This window comes from Simochromis diagramma, unplaced genomic scaffold (assembly GCF_900408965.1).
Source record: "Simochromis diagramma unplaced genomic scaffold, fSimDia1.1 OVJJ01000463.1, whole genome shotgun sequence".
Taxonomy (NCBI): domain Eukaryota; kingdom Metazoa; phylum Chordata; class Actinopteri; order Cichliformes; family Cichlidae; genus Simochromis; species Simochromis diagramma.
Genome location: NW_024386941.1, coordinates 2,362,508 through 2,388,171, shown reverse-complemented (window position 1 = coordinate 2,388,171; position 25,664 = coordinate 2,362,508). Strand labels below are relative to the sequence as shown.

Below are 25,664 nucleotides of genomic sequence, written 5' to 3'. Positions count from 1 at the left end.
GTCATAATTAAGGTAATATTACACAGAAAGACAGGCGTGATCCCTCAAATTAGTGATTGATTAGAGCATGCTGAATAGGAGTCAGTGGTGGCCAAGGAACCACGTCTGGCTCTTTGATTCACCATCAGAGGACAGACAGCCTCCCTCCCAGCACATCTCCACTGTGGGTCTTCACAGATTGCAGGGATGTAAGTAGGTAGGGTGGGGATTATCCTGGCAGAGCAAAGCAGGGTTCTGCAGCACAGAGTGGCACCATGAGGACTCAGTGGATAACGTGCAGTCTGTGATGTGTGCTGTAGAGGCTAGTGAAAGCTGAGCCAGGAGGCAGCACTGAAGCATGGGCTTCCATTCAAAGCCACGCAGACACATCTACCTCTATTGTCTGCCATGCCTACCTATTTTATCCCCCCACCTTCGCTGCCATTTGATAAGATTTCACACATTTTTGCATATCACCCTGCATCTTATTCTCATTATGGAAATCGGGGGCTGCTTCTGTGCCACTAGTACTATTAACATATCCAAGGCCAGAGGTGCACACAGTAGAGAAGATTAATGGGATTACATGTGGAATTTAAAATAAAATAAAAAAAAATAATCCCCAAATCCATCACATGGCTTTAAGTGCACCTTTTCTGCATCAGGTAAAAACATCACAAAAATGTATCAGATTGATAAAAAAATAATAGAAAATGTGAACTTTAAGCAAAGTTAGTATGCTGCTTTTGTACACAGGGGTTGTTACTGGATGAGTGCTGACAAGAAGACACTCTGACCTTTGCTTCCAAAACATGTAATCCAGTTGTCACCAGTACTTTACAATTCATGCACCACCCAACGAGTGGGCTTCTTAAAATAATGTCCTCAGGTACTTGTAATTAAATGCACATGCTTGTGTGCACACAAACGCACCGCCTTGTCACCTCATTGCCGCTTAACTGCCGGACGACTTTTTTCCCCCCACACTTTAGAGCTCGATCTCATTAACTGAGCACAACCCATTCCTGCTAAAACAGCATGATAATGTGGGAGTTATCAAATAGAGCAGGTTCTACTTGAGTTACTGCTGTCAGCAAGGGCTGAAAACACAATGACTGCTGCCTGCTGCTTAAACATCTCTAAACACAGCACACATGGCTGCCACTGTATGAGATACATATATATATAAAAAAAAAAAAAAAAAATAAAAAAAAAAGAAGCTGCCAGCTATATGCCTTGTCGATTGAGACCAACAATAGGACATTACTACAGTGTGATCTTTGGGGTTGCACGGACTACTGCACCTATTGGCCTTTTGCCTATTTAAATTGCAGTCAATCTGTTGTGTTCACTCATGCTAAAGAGAGGGATGCAGTGAAATCCCTGCTTAGGGCTCACATCTTCACACCAAAGGAGGATGCAATTTCTTCTTTAAAAAGGCAAATTTCTCATTACTTTTTTGACAACCATTTGAATATCTATATAGACTTAATTTCATGCTTGACCAGGATGTCACCATAGATGTAGGCATAAATGGCAAAAACAGAAAGAGTTCCTTTGTACAATCAGACCTAGGAAAAAAGGTTTGATTTGTCTTTGTTTCTTCTTCAATTATTGACAGTTTTTGTTTGAAGTTATATTCAGCAGAGTACAATGCCTCTGCAGGGTTTAAGATTTTTTTTTATTGTCTAAACGAGGCCAAATTTAAAGCCCCATAACCCATGATGACTAAATGATTTTAATGTAAAATATTTAACAGTACTGTGGTTCTTCTGGCAAAATACAGCAAAACAGTTCAGAAAACAAAGGAAAAGTGCATTGTTTTAGATTGTCATTTTAAAGAAACAATTAACAGACCGTTGGGTTTTTTCCCCACTGCAAGAGCCATTTAATTAGTTCTCTAAATAGTAGCTCGCATTGTTAGCGATGCATTCTCGTGTTCCCACGGTGGATTTAAATAGCCTTTTAAATGCACCAGGGATGCACTGAATACAATGCATGTATGTAATTCCACTGCTTTCTGTTTTGTTGTCTTGCTTTGTTGGCATATTCACTTTTACTGTGCATATTCAAAAAGGAGCAAAGGTCATTCTAACATTCAGTTATTTTTCTAATGCACAGCTGGTAGATTTATTCCCACACACTTTAATAACACATCTATTAAAACAAAAAACAAAAAACCCCCAACATTTAGCCCCCCAATCATGCATTTATAATTTTATATATTAAAACTGTCATCTAACATTTATCGGGTGCCTTGTATATAAAAAAAAAGAAAAAAGAAAAAAAGAAAAAAAAAATGAATTAAAGCATTATGATGGTTTAAAAATATTTAGTGCAAGCAGACCACATTTTATTTCTCACATGGACTCATTTCCATTCCAACTTCAGTTTACATGCAAATAAAGGGGCTCTGTGGGAGTTGAGCTACAGTACAGCAATAAACTCTATAACTGAATTAGGTGAAAAAGCCGTTTGTAATGTCAGTTCAATATCTAGGACAAGTTAATGTTGTAATCTAAGCAGCAGCGAGCAACAGCCTGCATCGCTGGAGAGAGGCCAGAAATGCCAAAATGTTCTGCGGCTTCTGATAACACCATGCATCACTTAGCTCTGAGGTTACATACTAAAATATTCAGCAACGTAATCCTTAGTTACAATAAATCATAGCTGGTTCCTTGCAAGTTATCGGGATTGTAAAATGTCTAGAAGGCGTGCAATATGCGCTTAAGTCTCATTGTCAATTTGCGTTTAAAGTCTGTCAGTAGCAGGGGTGAAACCAGGAATAATAAAAATCCAACGGGTCCTTCTGACACCTCTGACTCACTCAAGCATGATCCTAGCTAAGATGACCAGGGGCAGCAGGAGGCCAGATCAGACACGTCTCCCTCCTGAGGTGAGAGTCGCCCCATATTGGTCTAGGAGCTGCAGCGCCACGCCATTGGTCCAACCAAACCCCAGCTGCAGAACAGGGCAACACAACACAGCATGAGGGGTATTTATATATTCACTAAACCAGCAAACGACAACAGAATAAATACAGGAAATGCAGCCATTGGTTTTCTTAGTATTCCCATCTCATAAACTAAAGTAAAACTGGATGACAACGATTTTCTATCAAAACAATGTTACAAAGAAGAGGAGGAGTGAGTGTGTGTGCATGAGCATGTAAATGTGTTCAAGTTAAACAGGAGAGAAGAGGAATTTTCTGGGCTTTGCATGGAATTAGAAAGACTTGCGTGACTATAAGCACATTAGTTTTACACTGTCAACACATGAAAGGGAAATACCTGAACTTCATATTCTCCTCCACCACCAGGTTTTCCATCTCCGTTCACATCGTACTGTCAGGAGGAAGAAAATTGCACATTCTGAGCCAGCTGTGTTATCACACTGCAACATGAGCTCCAAAGTGCTGAAGCCTTCAAAAACTCACCTTTTCAAACATGGCTTCATACTTAATGTATGCCAGCCAGTTTGTCTTGATCCAGCGCTGGGCCAAATCGAATGCGAGTTTTTTAGCATCCTCTGAAGGTAGCTTGGAAAAACCTGGGTTTTTAAAACATTTAAAAACTATTTAAGCTGCTCAAAGCAGAAATCTGTTAAATGTTTGTAATGTTTCATCTTTATGTTGCCAGCTAATGTGGAATTAAACGATAGCTACATTTACATGCACACTAATATTCTGGAGGTAAACAGCATAGTCAGATTCGATACTATGAATCAGGCCTCACTTGTAAATGAGCCTTTTTCTGATTAAGCCACATGGGATGTGTTGACTTTAGTACCATCTTTTGGAAATTGTTTGCATCTCAGGTGGGATTTTTACTAGAATTAGCAGGGAAAAGTAAAATACAGTGTCACTTTTATACCATTATCCCCCTTGATGATTGGTTATACATGGTTTTGTTTTTGTTTAATTAATGCACTGAGGTAATTCAACAGTAATGCCAACAATTAAAGGGAGTAGACAAACCAAGGAAAGGTTTATAACCCAGTAGTGCAGCTGTCTTTACCGGTCCCATCAGACGCCTGATTTCAATGCTGCCGAGAAAGCATTTCAGGTGATGAAGACGTATATATACACATATAAATACATATATGAATGACAGAGAGATCCAAAGGAAGGACATTTTGCACACCGTGTCTGATGTGCATAAAAACACTCAATTATAACCAAACGTTTATTGCACTGAATTTAGTCAACAGGCTACAAGCAGCCATTATTATTTCTATTACCAACACCGTTTGTTCTCAAGGAGGCTAGATCACTAAAGCCACTGCACAATAAGTCATAAAAAAAACAAACACCTCAATTTTTTCTCCTCGTCTAAGAAATACTAGTACATTATGAAACTGGTCTTAAGAAAAATAGGTGTAATTTTAACAACAGATCTCAGTTTTTCCATATTCAGTCTTCACAAAGAAACGCCGCTATCATAAATCAGACGCGGGTCAGGACGGCTCGGCTTCTCAGTTCAGCCATCTCGCTTCAGTGTGGTATGGAAGGCAAGAAGACGGTAAAACTAAGGATGACTCAGACCTCTAGCTTGGATGATTTTAACAGCACAGACACCTCTAATGACATGAATCATTTTTAACCACTTTTAGCACAATGTGTCTTCCTCCCCATCCCCCCCCAAAAAACAGGAAAAAAAAAAAAACCAAGTCACCCTATACTGCAGTTTGCACACTTTCCAAGGTCATCCTCCAGGTCTAATTGGACCATTTGGATGGCGCACCTTTGCCATGTGTTCAATTGTTTGCTGAAAATTGCCTAAATCAGCTGAGGACACTTATAATCCAAAGCTACAGATGAGCCGCTGAGCAGACCTGATGAGAATGTTTTATCGGTTACAGATAATCAATAGTCCTAGAAACTGTATTGTAGAAATCCACTGTGCAGAGCTGAGCCTATGTTTAGAATTTGCTGTTCATTTTAAGAAAGAATTACCCACTGACAATAGAACAGGATGTTCTGTTAAGTGCTGAATCATCACTGTGGGTTGGCAGGTGAAGTTCATGGTACCTACCATCGATAAGCATGTGCTGCAGAGGTGGCCACGCATTAGGATAGTCCCACTGCTGCCCAGACTCTTTCAGTGATGTTGGAACTCCATTGGGAAACTGGAGAGCTCCACTCCCCTGCACAGACATTACAAAGCAAGAGTGTGCATAGATGAAAGCTCTGTAGTGCGTTTGTGCCATCTGCTGGTGTGGCTGAGCATGATTTATAAAAGCACGTTGCATCCTGATGGAAGTTGGCTTCTGAAAAGAGTTCATGGCTAAAAATCTAAATGTCTCTGCTCCCTCAGCGACTGTCAAGAAGCTCATGAGCCGAGTATTTAAATGCTCAGTTTGCCATCAGAGGAGGGGACTAGTCATGTTGGACATCTGCTTGACATTTTCACAAATGTAATGGGATAAATATATTTTAAAAGGGGTCTTTCACACAAATGGCATGATGGGGTCATATAAAACCATCTCTTCATGGTTTTATATGTCAGTTCTTTGATAACAGCGACAACAAAATTATTCAAGGGCTAATAGTTTCAGTTTCTTGAGGAAACTAATTTGAGGTAAATGTGTATCTTTTCTAGTTTTGATGAACAAAACAGGCAAAATGATCTATTCTTCCAGGAAAATATCAACCAACCTTCAGATACTGTACCGCCTTCTCTCCCATCTCAGGCTGAGAATAGCACTGTGCCCAAATTGGTCCCAGGTTGGAAGGATAAAACTCAAAGTTTTTGGAGCGTGTCATCAGGTTGTAGTCAAACCAGGCTCCCCTCTCAGCATCCCAAAGCACAGACTCTATCGCCTCCAGCCTCCTCGCTGCAGCCTGGTCGTATACTGCAGCTGAGTCACTATCACCTGTCAGGAAGTAACACATCACCGTTATGTAACACCAGTTAGGAATTAAAAGCCACGCACAAGTTAGTTTCAAGGTTAAAAAGGCTCACCGAGCAGCCGATGAAACGACGCAAGAGTTTTCTCATTGCGGCACAGCAAAGCGTTGAGGTCAGCGGGCAGGATCTGACTGGTGCGCGTGTCTCTCAGGGTGCCACTGTTGTCGCCGCCATCAGCTATATACCAGCGGGAAGTAAAGTCCCAACCAGACTCTGCACCCGTTTTCAGATCCATCCACAGCTGCTCTTTCTTGCCTGAAGGAAAGAAAAAGAAAACACTAGTAGAGCCACAACAAATCAGCATCTAAACTGTGGTACTTACTCGTTAAATATGCAGCCTCATGTTGAGCCATGTTTGTTTTCTAGCACTTTTGTCAGAAGCTTTGGTGATTAAAAAAAAAAAAACTTGTCAAAGGAGGAGAAACTTAGTCTTAAATATACAGCTCCAGTATTTTCCCTTCAAACAGGTTCTCTTTTAAGTGTGGTAAAGTTGTTCAGTGAATGAATGGGTTTTAACATTAAATATTCATTACTCAGGTACTTTCAGAGCAAATTTGTTTTGCACAGATGATCCTCGAGTCTCTGAGAATATAATATTATCCCTTTTCCCACTTTCTCAACTGGAATAAAATGACCATCAGAGTGCAATACATCCCATGAACACTAATAGGCCATTACCATCAGTGAGTCCCTCAGCTAATTCCAGATCGTCCAGATAAGATTCAGGCCTAGAAAGACAGACATGGTGGTTGTAGGTGAGGACATGGAGTATAGTCCCACAACCTAAATATCCATTTTTTATCTATACCAAGTAAACTTCCTTTAAACATACCTGGGCAAGCCCGCCTCTACATAATACCGGTTCAGTACATGCTGCTTCCCGTTTAATTCTAGATCCACAGAACGGTTCTCCATCCAGAATTGGTACTCCACCTCCAGAACTGGTAAAGCCGCTCTAAACCGATTGTAAAGACAGCAGGAGGTGCTTTTTAATTCACAGTACTTTTCACATTGCTTAATATCCTTAAACACAAAACTTAAAGTGTCACATTCTAATTAAGTATGGTAGGAACAACATAACACCGGAGGCACAGAGAGGCACGAGCACGGAGGTGCTGATGTTTAATATGCTGAAAGAGGCAGAAGGCAGCTAAAGAATGATAATGTGTCTGGCAGGACGTCAGCTGGGGCTAAATATCACCTGAGGAACTCTTTATCCTTGGTTGCTTGATAGTAGCTCTCCACCATTAGAGTGAGGAATGGAGGCTGACTGCGCCTTTCATAGTAAATCCGCCCACCATTTGGAACAAAGCCATATCTGTAGGAGGGAAAAAAAAATCTTTTATTCCACAAATCTTGAATATCCCCTGAGAGCTCCATTTCCAAAGTGCACAACTTGGGTTACTAAATGACTTATTGAAAATTTGCACGGTACACTACCTGCAGCGAGGTGGACATGTTTTTAAGTGCTCTGAATGATGAAAGACGTTTTAAAGGCTTACCTGTTGACAAGGTAGAGGAAGTTTTGGATCATTCCATGGGCTGTATCTGTCATCTCTGACAGCAGGAGCCCGTTGATGACCCAGTAGGAGTCCCTGTTGGGCACAGAGACTCGCATCACTTTCTGGGTATGGCACGTAGGTGGGCTATCAGCATAGACCCCTGCCTGGGACTTCCTGTGATCTCTTTTCTCTCTGACCTTGTGATACTCTACCACAGCTGCCAGACAGCTTGGTGAAAGGCTTCATTGTTCACTCACCAATAGTAGAGCTCCCTGAAGCGCCCCCCTGGCACAACAACGGGATGTGGGGTGTAAATCTGAGAGTAGAGCTCTGGGTGATCTTTAACATCAGAATGGATCTGGATGGGAAATCATATTTAATTTAAAATGTTTGGACTGAAGCGTAGGTTAGAGGTGGATCCAACAGCAAAACAAAACTAGAGGAAATAGTGCATCAATATTTCCTAAAACTCAAGAAGAAACTGAAAAAAAAAAAAAAAAACAACGCGGATAAAACAAAAGCATTAATTTGTGAGGAAGGTTGGTTGGATATTAAAGTTGTGTTAGTTTGCTACTCATCACCTTTCTGCCAAGAGATTTCCACAGACCATGGATCTTTTCTGCCCACTCGCGTAGTTTATCATCTGCTATCCCACTCAGGAAGTTTGGCCTGCAAATCAGTCATGTCATGTGGGTACAGTTAAAAACACAGTATAATCTGAGCAGCAAACATAAACACTGGATCTCACTTCTCATGCCAGTCCGGCGGAGCCCATGACTCAAACTCTGTCCCTGGTTGATCAAAGCTTGTATTGAGAAACTCCTGCAGTTTCACAGGCGGGATGGTTGTATTTGGAAACTTGCTTGAAAGATTGCGAAAGGCCGACAAAACATCATCTGCAGGGAGAGAGAAGCAACGCAGGAAAGCACATGATTCAGAGCCTTGAATTTTATTTTTTTATTTTAAAACCAGACCGACTTACCAGGAGCCGACCTCAGCTTCATGTCAACAAAATGCTTATCATCGTCAAACAGTTTTGCTTCTTGGACCTGGTGCAAGATGGGCCCGGTGCAGTATATTTCACTGAAATAAAAGGGGTATAAATTATTAACTGTATCATGAAGGTCATGTCTGTATTAGAGCAATACACTCAGTTGCTATCAAAGTCCTGCGGGGAAGCAGTAAATCAATAAAATATAAATATATCATGGAGAGGGGAAAGGTAAGCCTACAGCTTAGTGTGGTTGCACACCCCCCCCCTCCCCTCCACAAAAAAAACAAAAACCCAACACTTTAAACCTGTCAAACAGCCATCTGTAGTAAGTTAAAAAGTTGGCAACCTATCAAATAAGCGACGTTCTGGCGGAAGGATAATGCACAACCGGCTGGGCATAGCGTAAAGATGCACCGTATGCAACATTGCAGGTAATAGTCAATATATGTAACGCTTAGGGTAGAATAAAGGGCCAAACCAATTTTTTTTTTAATTACAGGGGACGCTTCGGCTAAAACGGGACAGTTTGCAACCCTAGTCTGTAGTCGTGTCATCACTGCCCAGATGAAACGCAGCAAGCCATTAAGCGGAGACCTTTCAGTAGTTTAGATTTCAATCACTGCAGTAATTTGGCATCATTTTAAATCAAATTTGTAGATTTAGGATTGACCCAAGGTTCCTCTAGTTCTTTTCCTAGACCAGGACCTGCCCCCCCTCCCAAAAAAAATAAATAAAATAAAATAAAAATAAAACGCACAAAGAAGTTGTATATAAAAGTATATATTAATATAATCCATACCTGTCACATGGTGGAGGAACATCTCCCTTTACGCTAGCGAAGAGAGCCAAAGACAAGAAGCACAACGCTTTCAAGTTGCTCATGTTCAGCTGTAAAGTCAAGTGACGCCAAAGTACAAGCAAGAGTGCTATAAGAGAACTGTCATAAGAGAAATGGCTCCAGGTCAAAGTTTATATAAAGACACAAGATCTGAAGAGGACAGCTGCCTGCTACATTAGTGGCGCCAAGCTTTGAAAGACCCATTAGTCAGGCGAGCAGCAGTGTCCAAGTTCAATTTGCAATATATTTGGAGGAAAAACAAAGAATATATATTTAAAAAAAAAAAAAAAAAAAAAAAAGAAAAAAAAAACCCACACTTCAGACAATAAATTTCAGTGAGCTTTATTGAACACAACTTTTAATCCAATCCAGTAATATTTATGACATTTTGCATCACTGAAAAATCTGCCAATTAAGCAACCAAATTCAAAATAAAGAAAATTTCACTTAAATTTGGAGCCTTTTTCATGAAACGTGTACTCCATTGAACATTTCATTTTGAAAAGAAAAAAGCGGGGTAACTCTTTCAAACCTTTTCGTACCCATTACCTAAACTTTGGATCTTTAGATATCCTGTTTCTGAAGTACCCACAGGCCCCACCCCACATATTTTACTGATGCATAAATTCAGAAAGAAATCCTAAAAAGGACTCCTATCGTCTCTTTGACAGTTGAGAGATGGGACGGCCAAATTGTACACAAAAGTTGTGTTATTAATGTGTCACAACAATCAAGAGGACGGACTTATGCATCAGGGCAGCAGGCGTACCAATTCAACCTCCTCCCAAATTTAAAAAAGAAAAAAAAAAAAAAAGACCTTAACAAAAGAGACAATTTTACTAACCAATTAGATGCCCAATCTGGGGAAAGATGCTCTTGTCTCAGTCGTTAAGGTTCTCCATGACAGCCACTAGCAGTAAAACTAGCTCCCACATGAAGGCAGCCATACGCTGAACCTCGAAGGGTCGTCAATTTTAGCCTCAAAGCATTTTGCTGCGTCAATTACTGCCAGTGGGCTGATAAGAAAACAGACAGCTGCCAAGTGCCTGCACAAACAGATCCCTGTCGACTCCACTAATGCTCAAATGTAATTTTGACTTTAAACGAGGAAAATTCCCCCCACCCCCCCAAAAAAAACAAACAGCCTAATTATCAGTTTAGATGTGCAAGTATTTCTGGGACAACAGCAGAAGTGTGAGAACAGGGATCAGAGTCTAACCAATGAGAAATACACGGGTAACTAATCATCTCTGCTACACTTATCTTTTGAAATGAGCTTAAATTAAATGAGCAATACTTCCCATTGGTTAAAACAGTTAAGAGAGCATCTCGCCATATTAAAGGGAACACCTCAGTTACAAAAAGGTTTCAGCTGAACAAAGTGATCAGAGGACCTCAATGCAAATGTAAGGTTGTCACGTTGCATATAAAATGCAGAGGTAAAGCCCCAAAACCCAAAACAAAAAGCAATAAAGGGCAGAGAAATTAGCCATAAACTCAGCAGGCTGGGATGCCCAAGTTATGTCTTAAACAAGCAGTCTGACAAAGTAATTTTCTAACCCATCTTGTTCATTCCCCCTCCCTGCACTAGCATGCACTTTACTCCCAAGTGGGTATCTAGTGTGTAAAAAGTAGTGCAGTAAGTGTAGCTGCATGAACCATCTGTGTTTTAAGTGCTGATCAACTTGCTCATGTTTGTTTTTAAAGTATCTTTTGTTAGCTGGTTTCACAAAAGCCAGCCAACTTGCAAAGCACAGAATTTGTTCCTGCTACATTTTAGATTGATTTCAGATGGTTCGTTTTGATGCAGTCGGCCAACATTCTGCAGAAGGAGGGGGACTTCCTGCCCCTCCCTCAATATTAGGAAGTAATGTAGCTGTGCTTAAACAGGGCATAAATCAACGTAACAGCTAATACCGTCGCCACAAAACAAATTATCTGCCAATTCAGCTGCACTGCAGCGAGTAATAAGTAATAGAATATTTTCTTTTCCAACACCAGCACTCAGTATAAGAGATCTTAAGAGTGTTTCAAGAGTTTCACAAGTCAAGGCTGGTGACAAAGACTTCATTACTCAAATGCACAAGCTTCGGAAAGCCATCTGTCAAGACTCGCACTTGTTAACACTGGAAGCAAAAGAACAAGGGCAACAATTTAAACAGTTAAGTGCATCTTTGAAGAAACATTCCAACAAATATGCATGGGCTAAAAAGATTTTCAGCAATAACTGTCTCTAAAAACATTTCATGAACTACGCCATTTAAATGTTTTAGATTCCGGTAAATTCTGCAATTTCTAAAATTATAAATAAATTCACAGGCCAATATTGCAGATCAAACAAACTGGCAGTTCGGGAAACCATCTCCAGTGCTAACAAGAGGGGAAGGGGCGGATGGCTTTTCAGTTTGTCAGGCAGCCTTTTTAACTTGTTTAAAACAATCTTAAAATGAAGGTATATACACAAAGTGTAAGGTGCACCCCAAACGCTGGCTGCACGTCTCACAGAATTAAGTATGGCCACCCATAGGAAGGTGAAACACAGGACGACAAAAGACCGACCGAAGAAGAAAGGAGGGAGAAAAAATAAAAATACGCGTCAGGCATTCGCTCCAAATAAACTCCACCAAAACAGGAATCCTCATGACTCATGGCGTTGCAAGGCTGCTTAATTATTTTTAGTGTTCTGATGCTGAAGACAGAGGAAAGAGTTTGGGTCTCTCAGAAGCACAAGTTTTTTTGTTTTTTTTCCACCAATGACTGACAGTCTGGCTGCATCTTGGAGAAAGGGAAAAAACAAAATCAAAAAAAATCCAGCATCTCTGTCCATGGAAATCCAAGTTTGTCCTCATTTATCAGCCAGACTCAAGTTCAGCTTAGCCAGCAAGAAGATAATTCAGACCAGTCTGCCTCCAATCATCTCCAGTTGCTGTGAATGGATGACCCAACCAAAGACGGGTATGAATTCACCTATTTTGTCAGACATTAAATTAGTGTAACAAATTTTCAATTAGGTGAACAGAAATATGTAGCGTGGAGTGGAGAGAGATGACCGATAATGAGGGGTTATTACTTTAGAACAAGCTGAACTGTTTAAGGCACTTGATATTAATTGGATAAAACTTCTGAACTTAAAAGTGGAGAATGGAGGGTGTCCTATCGCTCTCTGTTGGTGCTGGCTTTGTGTCAGTGGTGGATATGAATCATCACAATGTGCACTGATAACGTTTCTGACTTGGTCCCATTCTTTCCTCGTGGTGCCCATGTCTTCAGGGTGTGGTGGTGCAGCAAAGAGCCTTAAAAAGGCAGATGAGTTCTTCCAATAACACATCCATCAAAGCACGCATTCCTAATGGTGGCATCCAAAAAAGGAAGACATACAGCAACTGTACATTTAAAAAAAAAAAAAAAAAATCCAAAGATGTGGGGGATGAAGTAGAATACAGAGGGGAGTGGAGGATGGACTGGTCTCTAGAAAAAGGAGAGGGGAGAAAAAAAAATATCACATTAGACCAGACTGTTCAACAAAACCCCCACTAACAACACTCAGATAAAAACTGTATTCTACACATTACCGAAATTCTTGATTTACAGTGGAGTTACAGTGTAGTGGTCTTTTTTTTCCTTTATCTTTGTTAACAAACCGGCTGATTTTTCATAGATCAGATGACCATTTGGGTTATGTTTCAGAAACTAAGGTACGATTTCTCTGTGCACATGCAAGAGGACATTCCTGACACCATGATTGAAATGCCTAAATAATTCTTATCATCAAAATCAAGACAGATTCGCTGGAAGCCACCTGTATAAATGTATCAACTCAGGGGTCATTAGCAGATATCCAACTTCTACAAGGATATATTAAGGATGGTAAAGACATTTCATCTTCTGTTACCTGGAAACACTGTACCCAAGAGAGGAGAAAAAAAAAAAAAAAAAAAAAAAAAAAAAAAGGAAGCCTCCTTGTCCTTTTTCCTAGCTACTTTTCCTTGATCTCAGAAACTCTGTAAGATCATAGCAAGATTTGAAGCAGAATTTATAAGGAATTAAGACGACAACACATAAATTTGGGACTGAGACGTGCATCTTATTCCTAACCAATATATTCCTGTCTGAATGTTCAATGCAACTTATCCCAGCTGACCAAGGGGAAAAAAAAAAACCCTAAAATGTTGGCAATGAAACAACTGCTACAGCTCATGATTTATAGGACTTATGTAATTCTTTGGTGCATTTAAAAAAAAACAAAAAAAAAAAAAAAAACATGGTATCAGCTCGATAGGCTTTTATTACAGCAATATTAATGTTCATAGTTCACATGTGGCTTTAACCGCCCGTTGAAGCAGCAGCAAACAGAAAGCACTTCGGAACACTCACATGATCTGCTCTGCTGTTTCAGTGATCGTTTCAATGTGTCCTCTGCTGAAGGAGGTGATAAAGGAAGCACTGAAGTATCTTTTTAGTATTTAGAGAATTTGACTGCGATTATGGCCGACACGCTGATACTCTGCATAACAGCAGTGACGTAGCAAAATTGACCATTTGAATACACACCATTTTTCACACTGCAAATATACACACTATATTATATTGAAAAACCTTTGTAGATTTCTTTTGTCATCTTTAAAAATAAAAGTAACAGACTTGCCTCACAGGATATATGTTCACTAAGAGCAGCAAGAAAAGCACAGTCCAGGTAATGACAGTAATCATGGCTAAATTGTATTTAGTTGTGTCAGCAAGGTGCCGAAGTATCCAGCATACCAAGCAGCAAAGCACTAGCTCTGCAACAGCTCATATCCATCAGCTCGTTTGTAAAACTTAGTCGAACCGGCAGGATGAAAAAGATTAAATCACAGGAGATAAATTATCTTCCGACCATCTATAAACCAGCTGGTCGCATATCTGTGTACTCACTGGCTCATGGCTTGACTTCTTCGCCACTCTCACTGTGGTACTCTGCCACGTATAGGCTCTTGTCAATGATGCCAGGGATGGGCTTTATTTCTGTTCCAAGCTGTTCCTCAATCCCTTTCAGGTTGAAGCGATCGTCATACGTGATGAGGTTGATAGCTAGACCCAGGTGTCCGAAGCGGCCTGGAAATTATGGTAGTCAAGAGCTTAAATAATTGCTTTAGCATTTTTTGCTGCATAAAATGCATTTATATTGCAGACAAGAGTGAAACAGTCAAAGCAAAAAGGATGAAAACAGTCCGAGTCATGGCCCTTACCAGATCTACCGATGCGATGAAGGTACGTTTCTCCCAGCTTAGGAAAATCAAAATTGATCACAACATTCACAGCTTGAATGTCGATTCCTCTTGTGAAGAGGTCTAGAGGGGGAAAGTAATAAAGATCAAACCACGCAGGATAGAACATTAAAGAAAATAGGCTTGCGCAAATCAGTCACTACAAAAAGAACCAAAAACTAGAGATGTACACAATAGAACAGCTCAGTTTTACCATCAAAAACTAATAATAATAATAATAATAATAATAATAATAATAATAAAAAAATCCTCTCTCAGTTTCTTTCAACTCCTACTGGTAAAATGCGGCAGTTGTACACACGTTTCTTTCACTTACCAGTGCAGACTAGATTCCGGCACAGGCCATTTCTGAAGTCGTGGAATACACGGTTACGATGTTCCTGGAAAACGCATTTTTAAAAAAAATGCATTTAGAAGCAGATTTATTCACTTCAGAGCATCATTTAATTACATATGGATAAATTACATAGAGATAATGCATGCCTTTTTACTCTCATAACACTTGTCCACAACTGATGTAAACCATGTTAGGTGAGGTATAAGCACATATGCTGAGTCAGTAACTAAGCTGTCATCTCAGGTATTCATAACATGCAAAAACAAATGACAAGTAAAGCAGTGGAAAATCTGTTTGTGCAGCAACCCAAGTGTTAACAGTTATATTTTTTTTATCATGTAGTCAGTCTGGGGACTGGCAGTGCCAACTCTCCATAAACAGGATGTTGGAGTGAACAGCAGTTCTTGCAAAAATCAATTGTGCATTTTGGTGAACAAGCTTTTCTGGGGCAGTACTTTAAGCTGACCTGTCTCATCTTTGCATGAATGTAGAAACATGAATATCCAAGCTGGGAGATCTTCTTGGCAAGGAGCTCCACTCTCTGAGACGAGTTGCAGAAGATTATGGACTGGTTGATCTGGAGCTAAAAATAAATGATGCAAAAAAAATAAGTAAACAATTGCATGTTCATCAGACTCTTCCTATTTAGTACATTTTTTTATTATTTACACGTGCAGAGAGGCAAAACTCACCCTGGAAAACAAGGTGTTGAGGCAATGGACTTTTTGCCTTTCAGTTACATAAGCATAATACTGAGTCACACCCTTCAGTGTAAGCTCCTCCATTAGGTTGATTTCATAGGGTTTCTGCAAGTGTGAATTCTACAAAAATACATAGAAATGATTATATACAGGTTGAAATGCAAGTTGTAGCATTGTAAAGCTTATTTGAAATCACAAGTTCATGAATAAGGAACCAAAATGTACCATGAACTTCTGCACGCTGAGAGGGAAGGTTGCAGAATAAAGCAAAATCTGCCTCTGCTTGGGCAAAAAGCCCAGGATCTCCTCCATCATGACCACAAAGTCCTGAGACAGGAGCTTGTCAGCCTTTTGAACAGGAGATGGGGGGGAGGGAAAGACATTTAGCTCCATCACCTGACTGACCCAAATTATCTAAATGCACTTATTTAGAAAAAAAGGTCTAATAAAAGTAAACAGCTTCACTCACTTCATCTAGAACGATCATCTGCACTTGACCAACTTTGGCCACTCCTTTCTTGATGAGGTCTAAAATCCTTCCAGGTGTGGCAATGACCACATGTACTGAAAAATAAAAAGCAAAAAGGTAACAATAATTAAGGTCTACCACATTTTCTGAGAATGGCAGCGTTATCAAAATTTACGTGTCCACATTTCAGTGGAGGAATGATGGTAAATGATCACGATTATCATATTGCTGATATTCAGCCGCTGAGGAATGTTCAACAAAAGCTATATTGACAACTTTAACAAAAAAATCTATATGCATTTGACAGTAATCGGATCAATACATGTGTTTTCATTAGTTAACATTTCAGACATCAGCATTGACTGCCTGTGAAATGTGTGTGTGTGTGTGTGTGTTTACGGGGGTCTATTTTTTGTACTGGCTACAGATAAGATCAGGCAAAAACTTGAAAATTAAGCCAGACTGTGCTTATCATCTTTTCTCCTTTGCAGATCTCAGTGCAGTTTATAATACCTTCCTTTGATGCACTCATGTTTGTTTGTTTAAGTATAGATGAAGATTTTCATTCACCCCAATCAAATGAGCTTTGGTAGCAATCATATAGTATACAATAGCAACATTTAGGATTCAACTAGAGATGTACCAAAGATCCAGGAATATTTCAATTTACATCTTCTTAAAAAAAAGAAAAGAAAAAGAAAAATCGTCACTGAGACAGACAGTAAAGCAGACGATTCAGATCGCCCCTGATTTCAGACTGTATGAAGAAATCCATGCAGGAGATTGCACAGACTTAGACTTCAGTGTGAAATAATCATGTTGACTCCCACCAAGAGTATTTAGCATTAACTAAAGCTAAACTTACAAGAAGAGTAGCTGAGGGAGGAGGGGAAAAAAAAAAACCTTAGTTAAATGGAAAAAATAAGCTAAACTGTAAATTTGCAAATCAAAATTTTGTTAATACAGATTGAGTTTCAGTTTTAGTTGGTTTGGTAAAATTTGCCAGTACAACTCAAAGATTTGTTGTTTACTGGGAGGGGGACGCATTACATTAATGCAAGTCAACTGTCACTAACTGTTGTATTGTTAGATTAATTTCCAGTTTTCCTAAATCTTACTCCTGGAAAATACCTTCCATATAATAACACTGAAACCAATAAAAATAAATAAAAGATAAGATATTACAGTCTTATATTTTATAACACTGCCTAAGTGATGTTACGTGTGAAAGGTTACCCGTTTCATCGAGTCTCATGATGTCATCACGGAGATTGGTTCCACCTGTGGTTGCCATGACCTTCACACCACCCATGTGTTTGCTGACCTGGATACATATTTGGCTTACTTGCAGAGCCAGTTCTCTGGTGGGCACTATGACCAAAGCTGGAAAAAGAGAAGACTTATTTATTATCATTTTATTAAACATTTGCAAGTAATTAAGAATAGGATCAAACGCAATGGTACTACTACATTTTCAAGAATCAAAAACAAATTAAAACATGCTCCGATCAGTAACATGTCTCAGACCTTGTCCCACCACTTTCATTTTTATGAGGACACAATGAATCAAAAAAAGATGTTTACATGTCTTTATCAGACACTGTTGTATTCATAACATAGTCAAAAACAGTCTTCAGAAAAGAGAATAAAAATGTAGTTGCATGTTAAATGGAGCAAAACAAACTAGACCATCAATAACAGGAAACCTAGCCTCGAGCAAAATAATGCATTTGGATGAGGATCTGATTTTGTGCTCTTGAAGCAGAAAACTCTAGAAGAGAAGCTGACATTTAGGGATCGCATGTGTAGCACGATAGTGTAACACGTGATTTGCAAATTAAAATGTTTTTGGTTAAACGTGAGTATGTTGTAAACCATTTCAGCAGCACCGTTGTGCAGAATTTACAGTGTGTATATATATATAGTTGCCATTTTATTTTGGAAACACTGAACAGCAAATGTCAAAATATATCAACTGTTTATACAACTACAGTTTGTTTCTCCTGTTATCCTAAGTAAGTAATATTAAAATTGGCATTAGAAAAAAAAAAAAAAAAAAAGGTTGATGACTTTTGCATTTCTAGTTAAATTTCAATACTAAAGCAGTTGTTTTTTGGTGTCACTGATTTGACCAAATCATCAGTAAAGGCTCATTATGTGTCGAGGTTTATCAAGGGCATACTGATTTCATTTTCATCCCTCCCCCTCTTTTTTTAACAACCCACTTAATGACTTTCAAATGAGGCAAGCTAAAATTCAACATTTATAATAAAAAAATAAATCTTATTGAAAATGAGCTCTCTCACCTTGTATGCAGTCCTTCTTCAGGTCAATGCGTTCAAGTAAGGGAATGAGGTAGGCTCCACTCTTTCCCGTGCCATTCTTGGCTCTGGCCAAAATATCTCTTCCTGACAGTGCAATGGGGATGCTCTCCTCCTGCAGACAAAGAGAAATACAAAGAATACTTTTTGCTTCAGTCACATCACACATCTAACGAATTTATTCTAGTGCAAACATGTAATACAATTGTTCTGAGTGGAAGGTAAAACGTTAATTTTTCAAGTTCCATTTACTTTGTCTACTAACAGCCCATACACACCATCCACCCACCCTGCAGTTTGCCTTTCTGAAATAGGCCACCACTCATTAGCATACTTTGTTTACATCGTTCCTTCCGATGGATAAGTGCTGAGAAACTGAAACTTATTCTGTGCAGCCGAGAGTGATTCTAAAGCTTATAAATGAAGTGTAATAAACCAAATTTGCCAAACAAGCTACTAAAGATGTTAAACTCATGAAAGTGCATAAAGACAACTGAGGAGATGGGCGCCACATGTCACATAGCCCTGGGTTCAAGTCTCTCCCCACTTTCCTTTCCTTACCATTGTCACTGTTCCACTTTCCAATAAAGGCAAAAATGCCACAGAACAAACAAAAAACAAACAAGCCAATCTTTTTTTTTTTTTTTTTTTTTTAAGATAACTGATAAAAATCAAAGCTGAAATGCATAACCTGGGTACAACAAATGTACAAACATTGTGTGTCAGTCCACCCACTAAGTAATAAGAAATATTATGGTATGTCCAAGAGGGTTCACCAGAGTTTTTAGGACACATGCTAACAGGCACTACCTAAACAACCTAATAGGTACTACAATGCCTCCTGAGCCATACTGCAGGAATAGCAATTTTCACAGGTTTGAAGAACTGTTACATTTAACCTTTAATAGTCAACTAAAAACTGTTGACTACATTTAACACTGATCGCGTGTCAATGTCAAAGAACTCGTCTGTCCTTTCATGCACTACAATCTATTCTGTAAGTGCCAAAGTATGCACTTCCTTATGCACAAACATGCCTTCTTGTTCAGCCGTCAAATCAAAGCAGTCTTAACATACCTGGATTGGAGATGGCTTTTCCCAGCCCATCTCAAAGATTCCCATAAGCAGCTCCCTCTTTAGGCAATAATCTTCAAACTCATTGCCTTTAGTTGCAGTCACATCCTGTAATTGTCACAGAATGATTGTATATGAAGAAGAGTACTGACAGCTTGTGTGGAACACATTAATATAACAGTGATTGTAGGCTTGTATAAAAATGACTTATTAAACACAGCACTGAATATTTTTATTCACAGCCCAAAAAAAACAAATGAGTAATAGGATATATAAGCTTCCAGGTCAAAAGAAACGTGTTACCAACCGAAGTTTTCATCCTCATGTCCTTTGGGGGCAATTTCAAATTTTTCTTCCAGTCATCTCCAGGCCTGTGGAGGCCAGAATAATTATTAACAAGCAGTATCACATTTAACTGACAGCAGTAGTTGTAATGAGAAGTCAAAATTGTTTAATTTTAGTATTAAATAACTTACTTGATGACAGCATTTGTTGTAGGGGCTGGCTGGGAGTTTCCATTGTTGATTGTGCCTTTCATCTGGTTAAGCTGCTGCTGTGGCCCTCCTCCACCTCCACCTGGTGCTCCAGCAGGCTTCACTGAGCCTCTGAGCTGTCCATTCTGGTTGGGCAAGCCCAGAATCACTGGGTTCTCCGTTCTGGCGGTGCTCATGTTGACTTGGCTCAACTTTATTCCAACAGCAATGAAACCTTTAACAGTTTCCAGGTGAAGTGAGTCCACTCAAAACGTAAAAATTGCCCTTGCCTTTTTAAATCTTAATCAACTAAAGGTAAATACTAAATCATTTACTCGTCAACAATGTCTTTTGTGATATCAAGTGTCCAGAAACAAATTCCTCTTCTCGTTTTTTATAAGACTTCTATGCATGGAAATTAAATTAGGGCTTAGCATAGATAAATTTTGTCAACATTATCTGGAATACTCCAAGAGAGCTTCGCAAGCGTTCAAGCATTGGCCGACTGTTCAGCTAGCCATCTTGATTAGCTAAACTGGGCCGCTGTGTCCTTCCTCGGGGCTGTCCAAACCTAAAACACACAAGACAGCGTTAGAAATGGCAAAATAGAAACATCGGTGGAATAACAGCTCCCCAGCATGCAGTCCTCGGGTTTGGTGAGACTTAAAGTCACCATTTTGCTAACGGACAGCAGAAACACTTGACGGCTGGCCTAATGTCAAAAGTTAGCCGACACAGCGCTGACAGCGAATGTTATTTAGCTTCGCAAACAATGAATAAGCGGCCTTGATAAATTAAACAGCATTGGCAAATTAAGTGTACAGTTGGATAAGAATGTGCTGCGTGTGATTTCTACTGGATGTATACTTTAACTAATGGTTCAACGGTGATTAGTGTACTCGTTTAATAAAAAAAAAAAATCTACCCTCGAAGGAGGAGTGGGTAGGCTAGTTACAGACATGACTTTCTGGTACATTAATTTCAGTCATCTTTTCACGTTAATCAACACCACAATACCGAATTCATATACATTTATTCCAGTCAATATTACACGATTAAGTCATCTGACCATTTTAAATGTCAGCCCAATAACAAGACTGACTGGCTATCCGCCATCAACCAGCATTAACTTAGCTGCATAGCTGCAATGAGATTGCCGTGCTAGGTCTGCTAGCAACCTAGCAAGGCTAGCGACGGTAAAATAATAAACACTAAAGCCTAGTGTTATCTACAAGAAATATCAGCTGAACCTAAAGCAATGATCTATTCGTGAATTGAAGCAGATTCATTATAAGGACGTTTACCTTGAGCTATTGAAATAGCCGGTGCCGTAAGCGGTATTTGTGAGCAATCTTTAGCTAACTACCAACGAGTCTCGTCAGAGTCAAGCAAACGTCCAAGATGGCTTCCACCCGTATTTGAACCCGCCCCCATCCAACGAATCAGCTGATTTCATTTCAAATCAAGGAGCTGTGAGGTCTCCTCCTAAAATAATCCTCTCTAACATTTAAATATTTTATCTATCTGCGATGGTACCAACGCGGCCGGTGCAGCCACATCGTCTCTGTTGATAGTGTTTACCATCCCTGCTCTCTGCGCCTCATGTTCATGCACATGAAAACACTGCAGCTGTGTTATTGCTCTTCAAAAATTGTATAAAACGAAGCTGCTCTCCTGGGTGTCATGTGGAGAGCAAGGTTTCAACTTCTATACACTCTCAGTGATTCCTGTGTGGTTGTTGATTCTTGCTTAATTAATGCAGCATCAGCAGCTGTGTGTTGTTGTTGTTGTTGCTCAGTTTATTTTGTATGTGAGTTTTTTGTTTGTTTGTTTGTTTTTTAAAATTATTTTAATGTGAATTTTAATGTGATTTGAACAGAATGTCTCATCATTTCTCAGAGTGCTCTAAAACCCATCTATTTGTAACTTTTAGGCTGCACTATTGTGATTCAGTGTCACCAGGCTGGCCTAAAAGCTTTCTGAAAAGCTTTCAGTTGATCTAAAATGTTACAGAGAGAGTACAAACAAAGATTAAAAAGAGAGATCATAGTTTCACATATTAGCATCTCCTCTTTGGATCCCTTTTTATATATATAACTGAATGTAAAATGCTTCTTCTCACAAACATCATCACAGATCTTCAGGCACCATTCTATCACAAACAACACAGATGGAGTTACTTTTAACTGCTCCCCTAGTCACAAGTTGCCACAGCCCCAGATATTTGATTTGACAGATTTTTATGCTAGATGCCATTCTTAACACAATCCCAGCATACCAATATCATATGATCTCAATACACTATCAGAGTACTCTGATCTCAGAGTGTAGACATTTTTTTGTTCATAGTGAAAAAGCAGAATGGGATGCAGAGCATTCAGTTATCAGGCCCCTCTCAAGATAAACACACATCCTTTCTACCTTAAAGTTTGGCCTTAAATCTCCCACCTGTTACAGACAGACAGTGTTGTGGTTGTTGTGATCAGGGAGAAAAGATCATACAGAAATCAAATAAATATTTTTTTAATGATAGATATTTGTCTGTACAGTAAGGCATAGGTGTGGATGTAGCGTCATCCATGTGTTTTGGTGCATCACTGCCACCTGTTGTACAGACACTGAAGGTATCCTGTAATAATGTGTTGGTTAGGGAGAACATTAAAGTTTACCAACCAGAGGTCTCTGTTCTACACTCTTTGTCTTTCTTTTCTTGTGTGCCACACATAAAACTAATGCCGCATTAGATGATGTAAACTTTTTTGATGCTCAGTTTATTTTGTGTGCGGAGAACACTGTGACTCATAACGAGTGTAAATTAATATTTGTGACATCATTTTGCTGTGGGACAATATTTTAGGTATAAGCCAAAGGGTGGCAGTGTGGGGTTTTGGAGAACATGCTTTTGACTAGCAAGCTGTAACAGTTACATCTTATATACTGCCTTCTAAGACTTCTAAGACAGACTCCAAAAGGCTGATTTTCATGTGTTGTGTTATTACTTTATATAAGTTTTTTTTTTACATGGTGTTAGTACTGTTAAGATGCGGCTCTTTAAAAGAGTTGGAAACTGTTAAAGGATAAAGCAGTGCAGACTTTATAAAGTTAACAGTGCTTTACTTAATTACCCAAATGGTTATTCTGATACCTGCACAGTCTTGCAGCATGTAATCATATTTGGTGCAAAGCAAACAAACTCAGTGTGTTGTTGTCGGCTAAATTCTTTACAATTACAGTTATTATTCTTCCTCAAACCGACAGGTGTAAGAGTGAGATGAGTGGTCTTACATTTTTTCACACATATTATTGTTCTTAAATTATTTGAATTTTACTGCAACAAAATCCAACTCTATTCAAGAGACTGTGATGGCTAGATGGGATTAATTAACCATCAGAATGGGAAATTCTTCTTCTTTCAAGCAAAGTCTACCTGAAAGCCAACAGACTCCTACTTTTTGATCTGCAGAGATCTGGATGTGAAGATGTAAATGTCCCAAACTTTTGTTGAGGACTTTGGGAGAAATACCGAAACAATATCTTTTTCATCTTCCTTATGTGATCACAAAAAGACCACAGATTTATAGAACAACGTCTTGGAAATGCCACACGTATTAAAGCATTAAAGTGCCTCCTGACCTCAAACACAGCTTATAGGTATGTCTTTGTCCATGAAGGTTACAATCACACACTGTACTAACCGTGGATAGAAGATACATAATTTGAACACTTTTCAACAAATTTACAACTACAATTCCACTTTTTTCATTATATTTAATCACTTCTAGCATTATATCTGTATGTAAAACATAATAATAATAAAAACAACTTCCAAAAATAGTAGTGTTTGCATTCCGGTAGGTTTCAGTCAAGACAGTGTGAAACAGAAAGTGAGACAGCCTTAGCTGATGAGTCCGACATCCTAGTGATTTAAAATTTTACAAGTTTTTCAGTTTTGTTTTGTTTTTTACAATACTTTAATTTTTTTTTACATTATTTTTTCACAATTATGGTAGGAAAGTATCCAGCTCATTCATGAAATGCTATTATTCAGTTGTTCACACAGTTTTAAGAGAGCCAGTGCTACCAACACTCCTGCTATGATTTTCATTTTTCAAAAACTCTAGCAAATGCTCAGTCATAGAACTTTCTCTTTAAATTGATCAGCTTTTCAAATGTAGTCATTTCTTTTGTAAAAGAACCAGCTGCAGTATTGTTAGGAATGAATGTACATGTGCAACGCCAAAAATCCCACACACGTTTCTAGCAAATAGCCTGCTCTTCAGGATCACCTTGAATGACTGAAAAACAAACATTTCTCATGTTTGGGACGTTGGTGAGTCATCTGGATGTTTACCGTGTGTAGCATGGATGAGAAATGTCACACCAACAGCTTCTATATTAATTTGAAAAAAAAAAAAAACATGCTGAACTTTTCAGCACATTTGACAACCTGGTTGTTCAAACAGGTGCTGCATGCATGCCATCGTTGATCCCTCGTGGGTGAAACAGAGTATCGATATGCATGGTAGCCTGTAAATTCGTGTTAAGAGATGGAGTTTGTGTGGTTTTGATGTTAATGCTGTGGTCTGGTTTCACAGTCTGTTTAGCTGCTGTCTTCGCTGCCACATCTGCCCTAGAGCTGCCTGGGGATAGGGAGTCTTTTGAGTAAGTGTGAGTTTCACATGTACAAACAACTATAATCTTGGGGAACAATAGGGCATCCAGCAATGCAGCTACAAGCTCAGTATGTGCAATCCACTCCCTGGGGACTGTTATACGCTGTCACTGTTTCCATAAAGTGCTGAAATCATGCACCACCCCAAATGCATGGCTTTAATCGATAGAAATGGTGACTCCTTGACCCTTAGCGATTTCACACGCTCGTGTTAGTCCCACGAGTTCAGCAGCTTGATCTGAAGAGTGAGACGGTCCTGTGCCTGATGCTAAGATGTCATGTTCTGTGACCACTGCTTGTCAGGTTAGTTTTAGAAACAACTTCTCTGTAATTGTGTGGTTCGCCATCTGCATCTGTGGTGAGAAGTGAAGCTGAGTTTAATACAGGGCCACTTTTAACCCTGACATTTGGGATTTCCAGTAATATAGTGTGTACATTGCTGTTGGTTACCTTCTTGTTAAAGGTCTTAGCATTTTTGTTGTAATTTACAACAGAATTCTTTTTTTTTTACTTACCTTGACCAACAAGCAGCTGATAAATGTGTATTTTGTTTTTCTCAGTGACACAGTTAGTACTAAAAGCATTAATTCTGAGTAACCCGCATGGTCATGTCAAGTCAGTACCACCTTTTTAAACTGTTCCATATATAGAGGAAGATCTGCTGCTAGTAATTCCAGTGAGAATGAAAAAAATGCTATTGGTCTTTGTCTTTCTCTATGCGGCTTTAGCAAAACAGAGGTCATGCATCCACCCTTTTTGTCTGCAGTTTGTTGGGATTTCATAATCGTAAAGTAATGGAGGTCTGCAGTATTAAGTCAGTGAAAGCTGTTCGTTCCTGTTCAAGGTGGCAAAGATCACAGTCTGTTTTTAAGTATTGCAGATCGGATTTATTTCCCCTCGCAACTGCTTAATCTGTGTAACCGTTAAAGGGTGGTAAGTTGGATCCTCATGGGTAATTTGGCTTATAGCAGGGTGGAGCCTGGATGACTGTGTTCTTTCTTGTGTTACAGGCCTACGCACTGCTGCTGCTGTGTTGTTGCAGCCTTGTTGTTGCTTTGCTGTAGTTTACTGACTGGCATTGACTGGTTCTTTAGAGTTGTCTTTTTTGGTTTTGTGCGTGTTGGTTCC

General features: G+C 39.2%; 2 protein-coding genes across 5 annotated transcripts; both read right to left on the bottom strand.

The window, feature by feature from the left end:
* Positions 1-960: 960 nt before the first annotated feature.
* Positions 961-9,452, bottom strand: treh (trehalase (brush-border membrane glycoprotein)). 4 transcript variants are annotated; one of them, XM_040037548.1, is made up of 15 exons: positions 9,184-9,451; positions 8,373-8,473; positions 8,139-8,286; positions 7,972-8,059; positions 7,648-7,748; positions 7,391-7,483; positions 7,090-7,206; positions 6,721-6,843; positions 6,567-6,616; positions 5,943-6,143; positions 5,636-5,853; positions 5,013-5,124; positions 3,416-3,528; positions 3,270-3,323; positions 961-2,940 (listed from the first exon to the last, which is right to left on the bottom strand). In XM_040037548.1, exons 1-15 carry the CDS (start codon positions 9,264-9,266, stop codon positions 2,854-2,856), a joined length of 1,689 nt encoding a protein of 562 aa, XP_039893482.1. In that variant the 5' UTR covers positions 9,267-9,451; the 3' UTR covers positions 961-2,853. The 4 variants fall into 4 exon arrangements, 3 of the variants coding, with proteins under 3 accessions (XP_039893482.1, XP_039893483.1, XP_039893484.1); XM_040037549.1 differs by lacking the exon at positions 3,416-3,528 and having other exon boundaries at positions 9,184-9,452; XM_040037550.1 differs by lacking the exons at positions 961-2,940; positions 3,270-3,323 and having other exon boundaries at positions 3,422-4,023; positions 9,184-9,452.
* A 350-nt stretch (positions 9,453-9,802) lies between these two features.
* ddx6 (DEAD (Asp-Glu-Ala-Asp) box helicase 6) lies at positions 9,803-21,299 on the bottom strand. The gene is made up of 14 exons (XM_040037551.1): positions 21,169-21,299; positions 19,868-20,435; positions 19,699-19,762; positions 19,395-19,499; positions 18,303-18,432; positions 17,233-17,379; positions 15,997-16,091; positions 15,753-15,875; positions 15,519-15,647; positions 15,293-15,409; positions 14,806-14,869; positions 14,451-14,552; positions 14,137-14,316; positions 9,803-12,690 (listed from the first exon to the last, which is right to left on the bottom strand). Exons 2-13 carry the CDS (start codon positions 20,059-20,061, stop codon positions 14,141-14,143), a joined length of 1,446 nt encoding a protein of 481 aa, XP_039893485.1. The 5' UTR covers positions 20,062-20,435; positions 21,169-21,299; the 3' UTR covers positions 9,803-12,690; positions 14,137-14,140.
* Between the last annotated feature and the right edge of the window lie 4,365 nt (positions 21,300-25,664).

Bases quoted from the DNA above. Each gene is read 5' to 3' on its own strand.
- treh (XM_040037548.1), bottom strand. From the start codon at position 9,266: ATGAGCAACTTGAAAGCGTTGTGCTTCTTGTCTTTGGCTCTCTTCGCT. The intron at 8,060-8,138 runs GTGAGATCCAGT...ACTGATTTGCAG, and splicing joins CCGCCGGACTGGCATGAGAA to GCCAAACTTCCTGAGTGGGA. The intron at 2,941-3,269 runs GTATTTCCCTTT...CCTGTTCTGCAG, and splicing joins GAGGAGAATATGAAGTTCAG to CTGGGGTTTGGTTGGACCAA.
- ddx6 (XM_040037551.1), bottom strand. From the start codon at position 20,061: ATGAGCACCGCCAGAACGGAGAACCCAGTGATTCTGGGCTTGCCCAAC. The intron at 15,648-15,752 runs GTACATTTTGGT...GTATTTTTGTAG, and splicing joins TCAGCGTGCAGAAGTTCATG to AATTCACACTTGCAGAAACC. The intron at 14,317-14,450 runs GTAAGGGCCATG...CATAATTTCCAG, and splicing joins TCATCGCATCGGTAGATCTG to GCCGCTTCGGACACCTGGGT.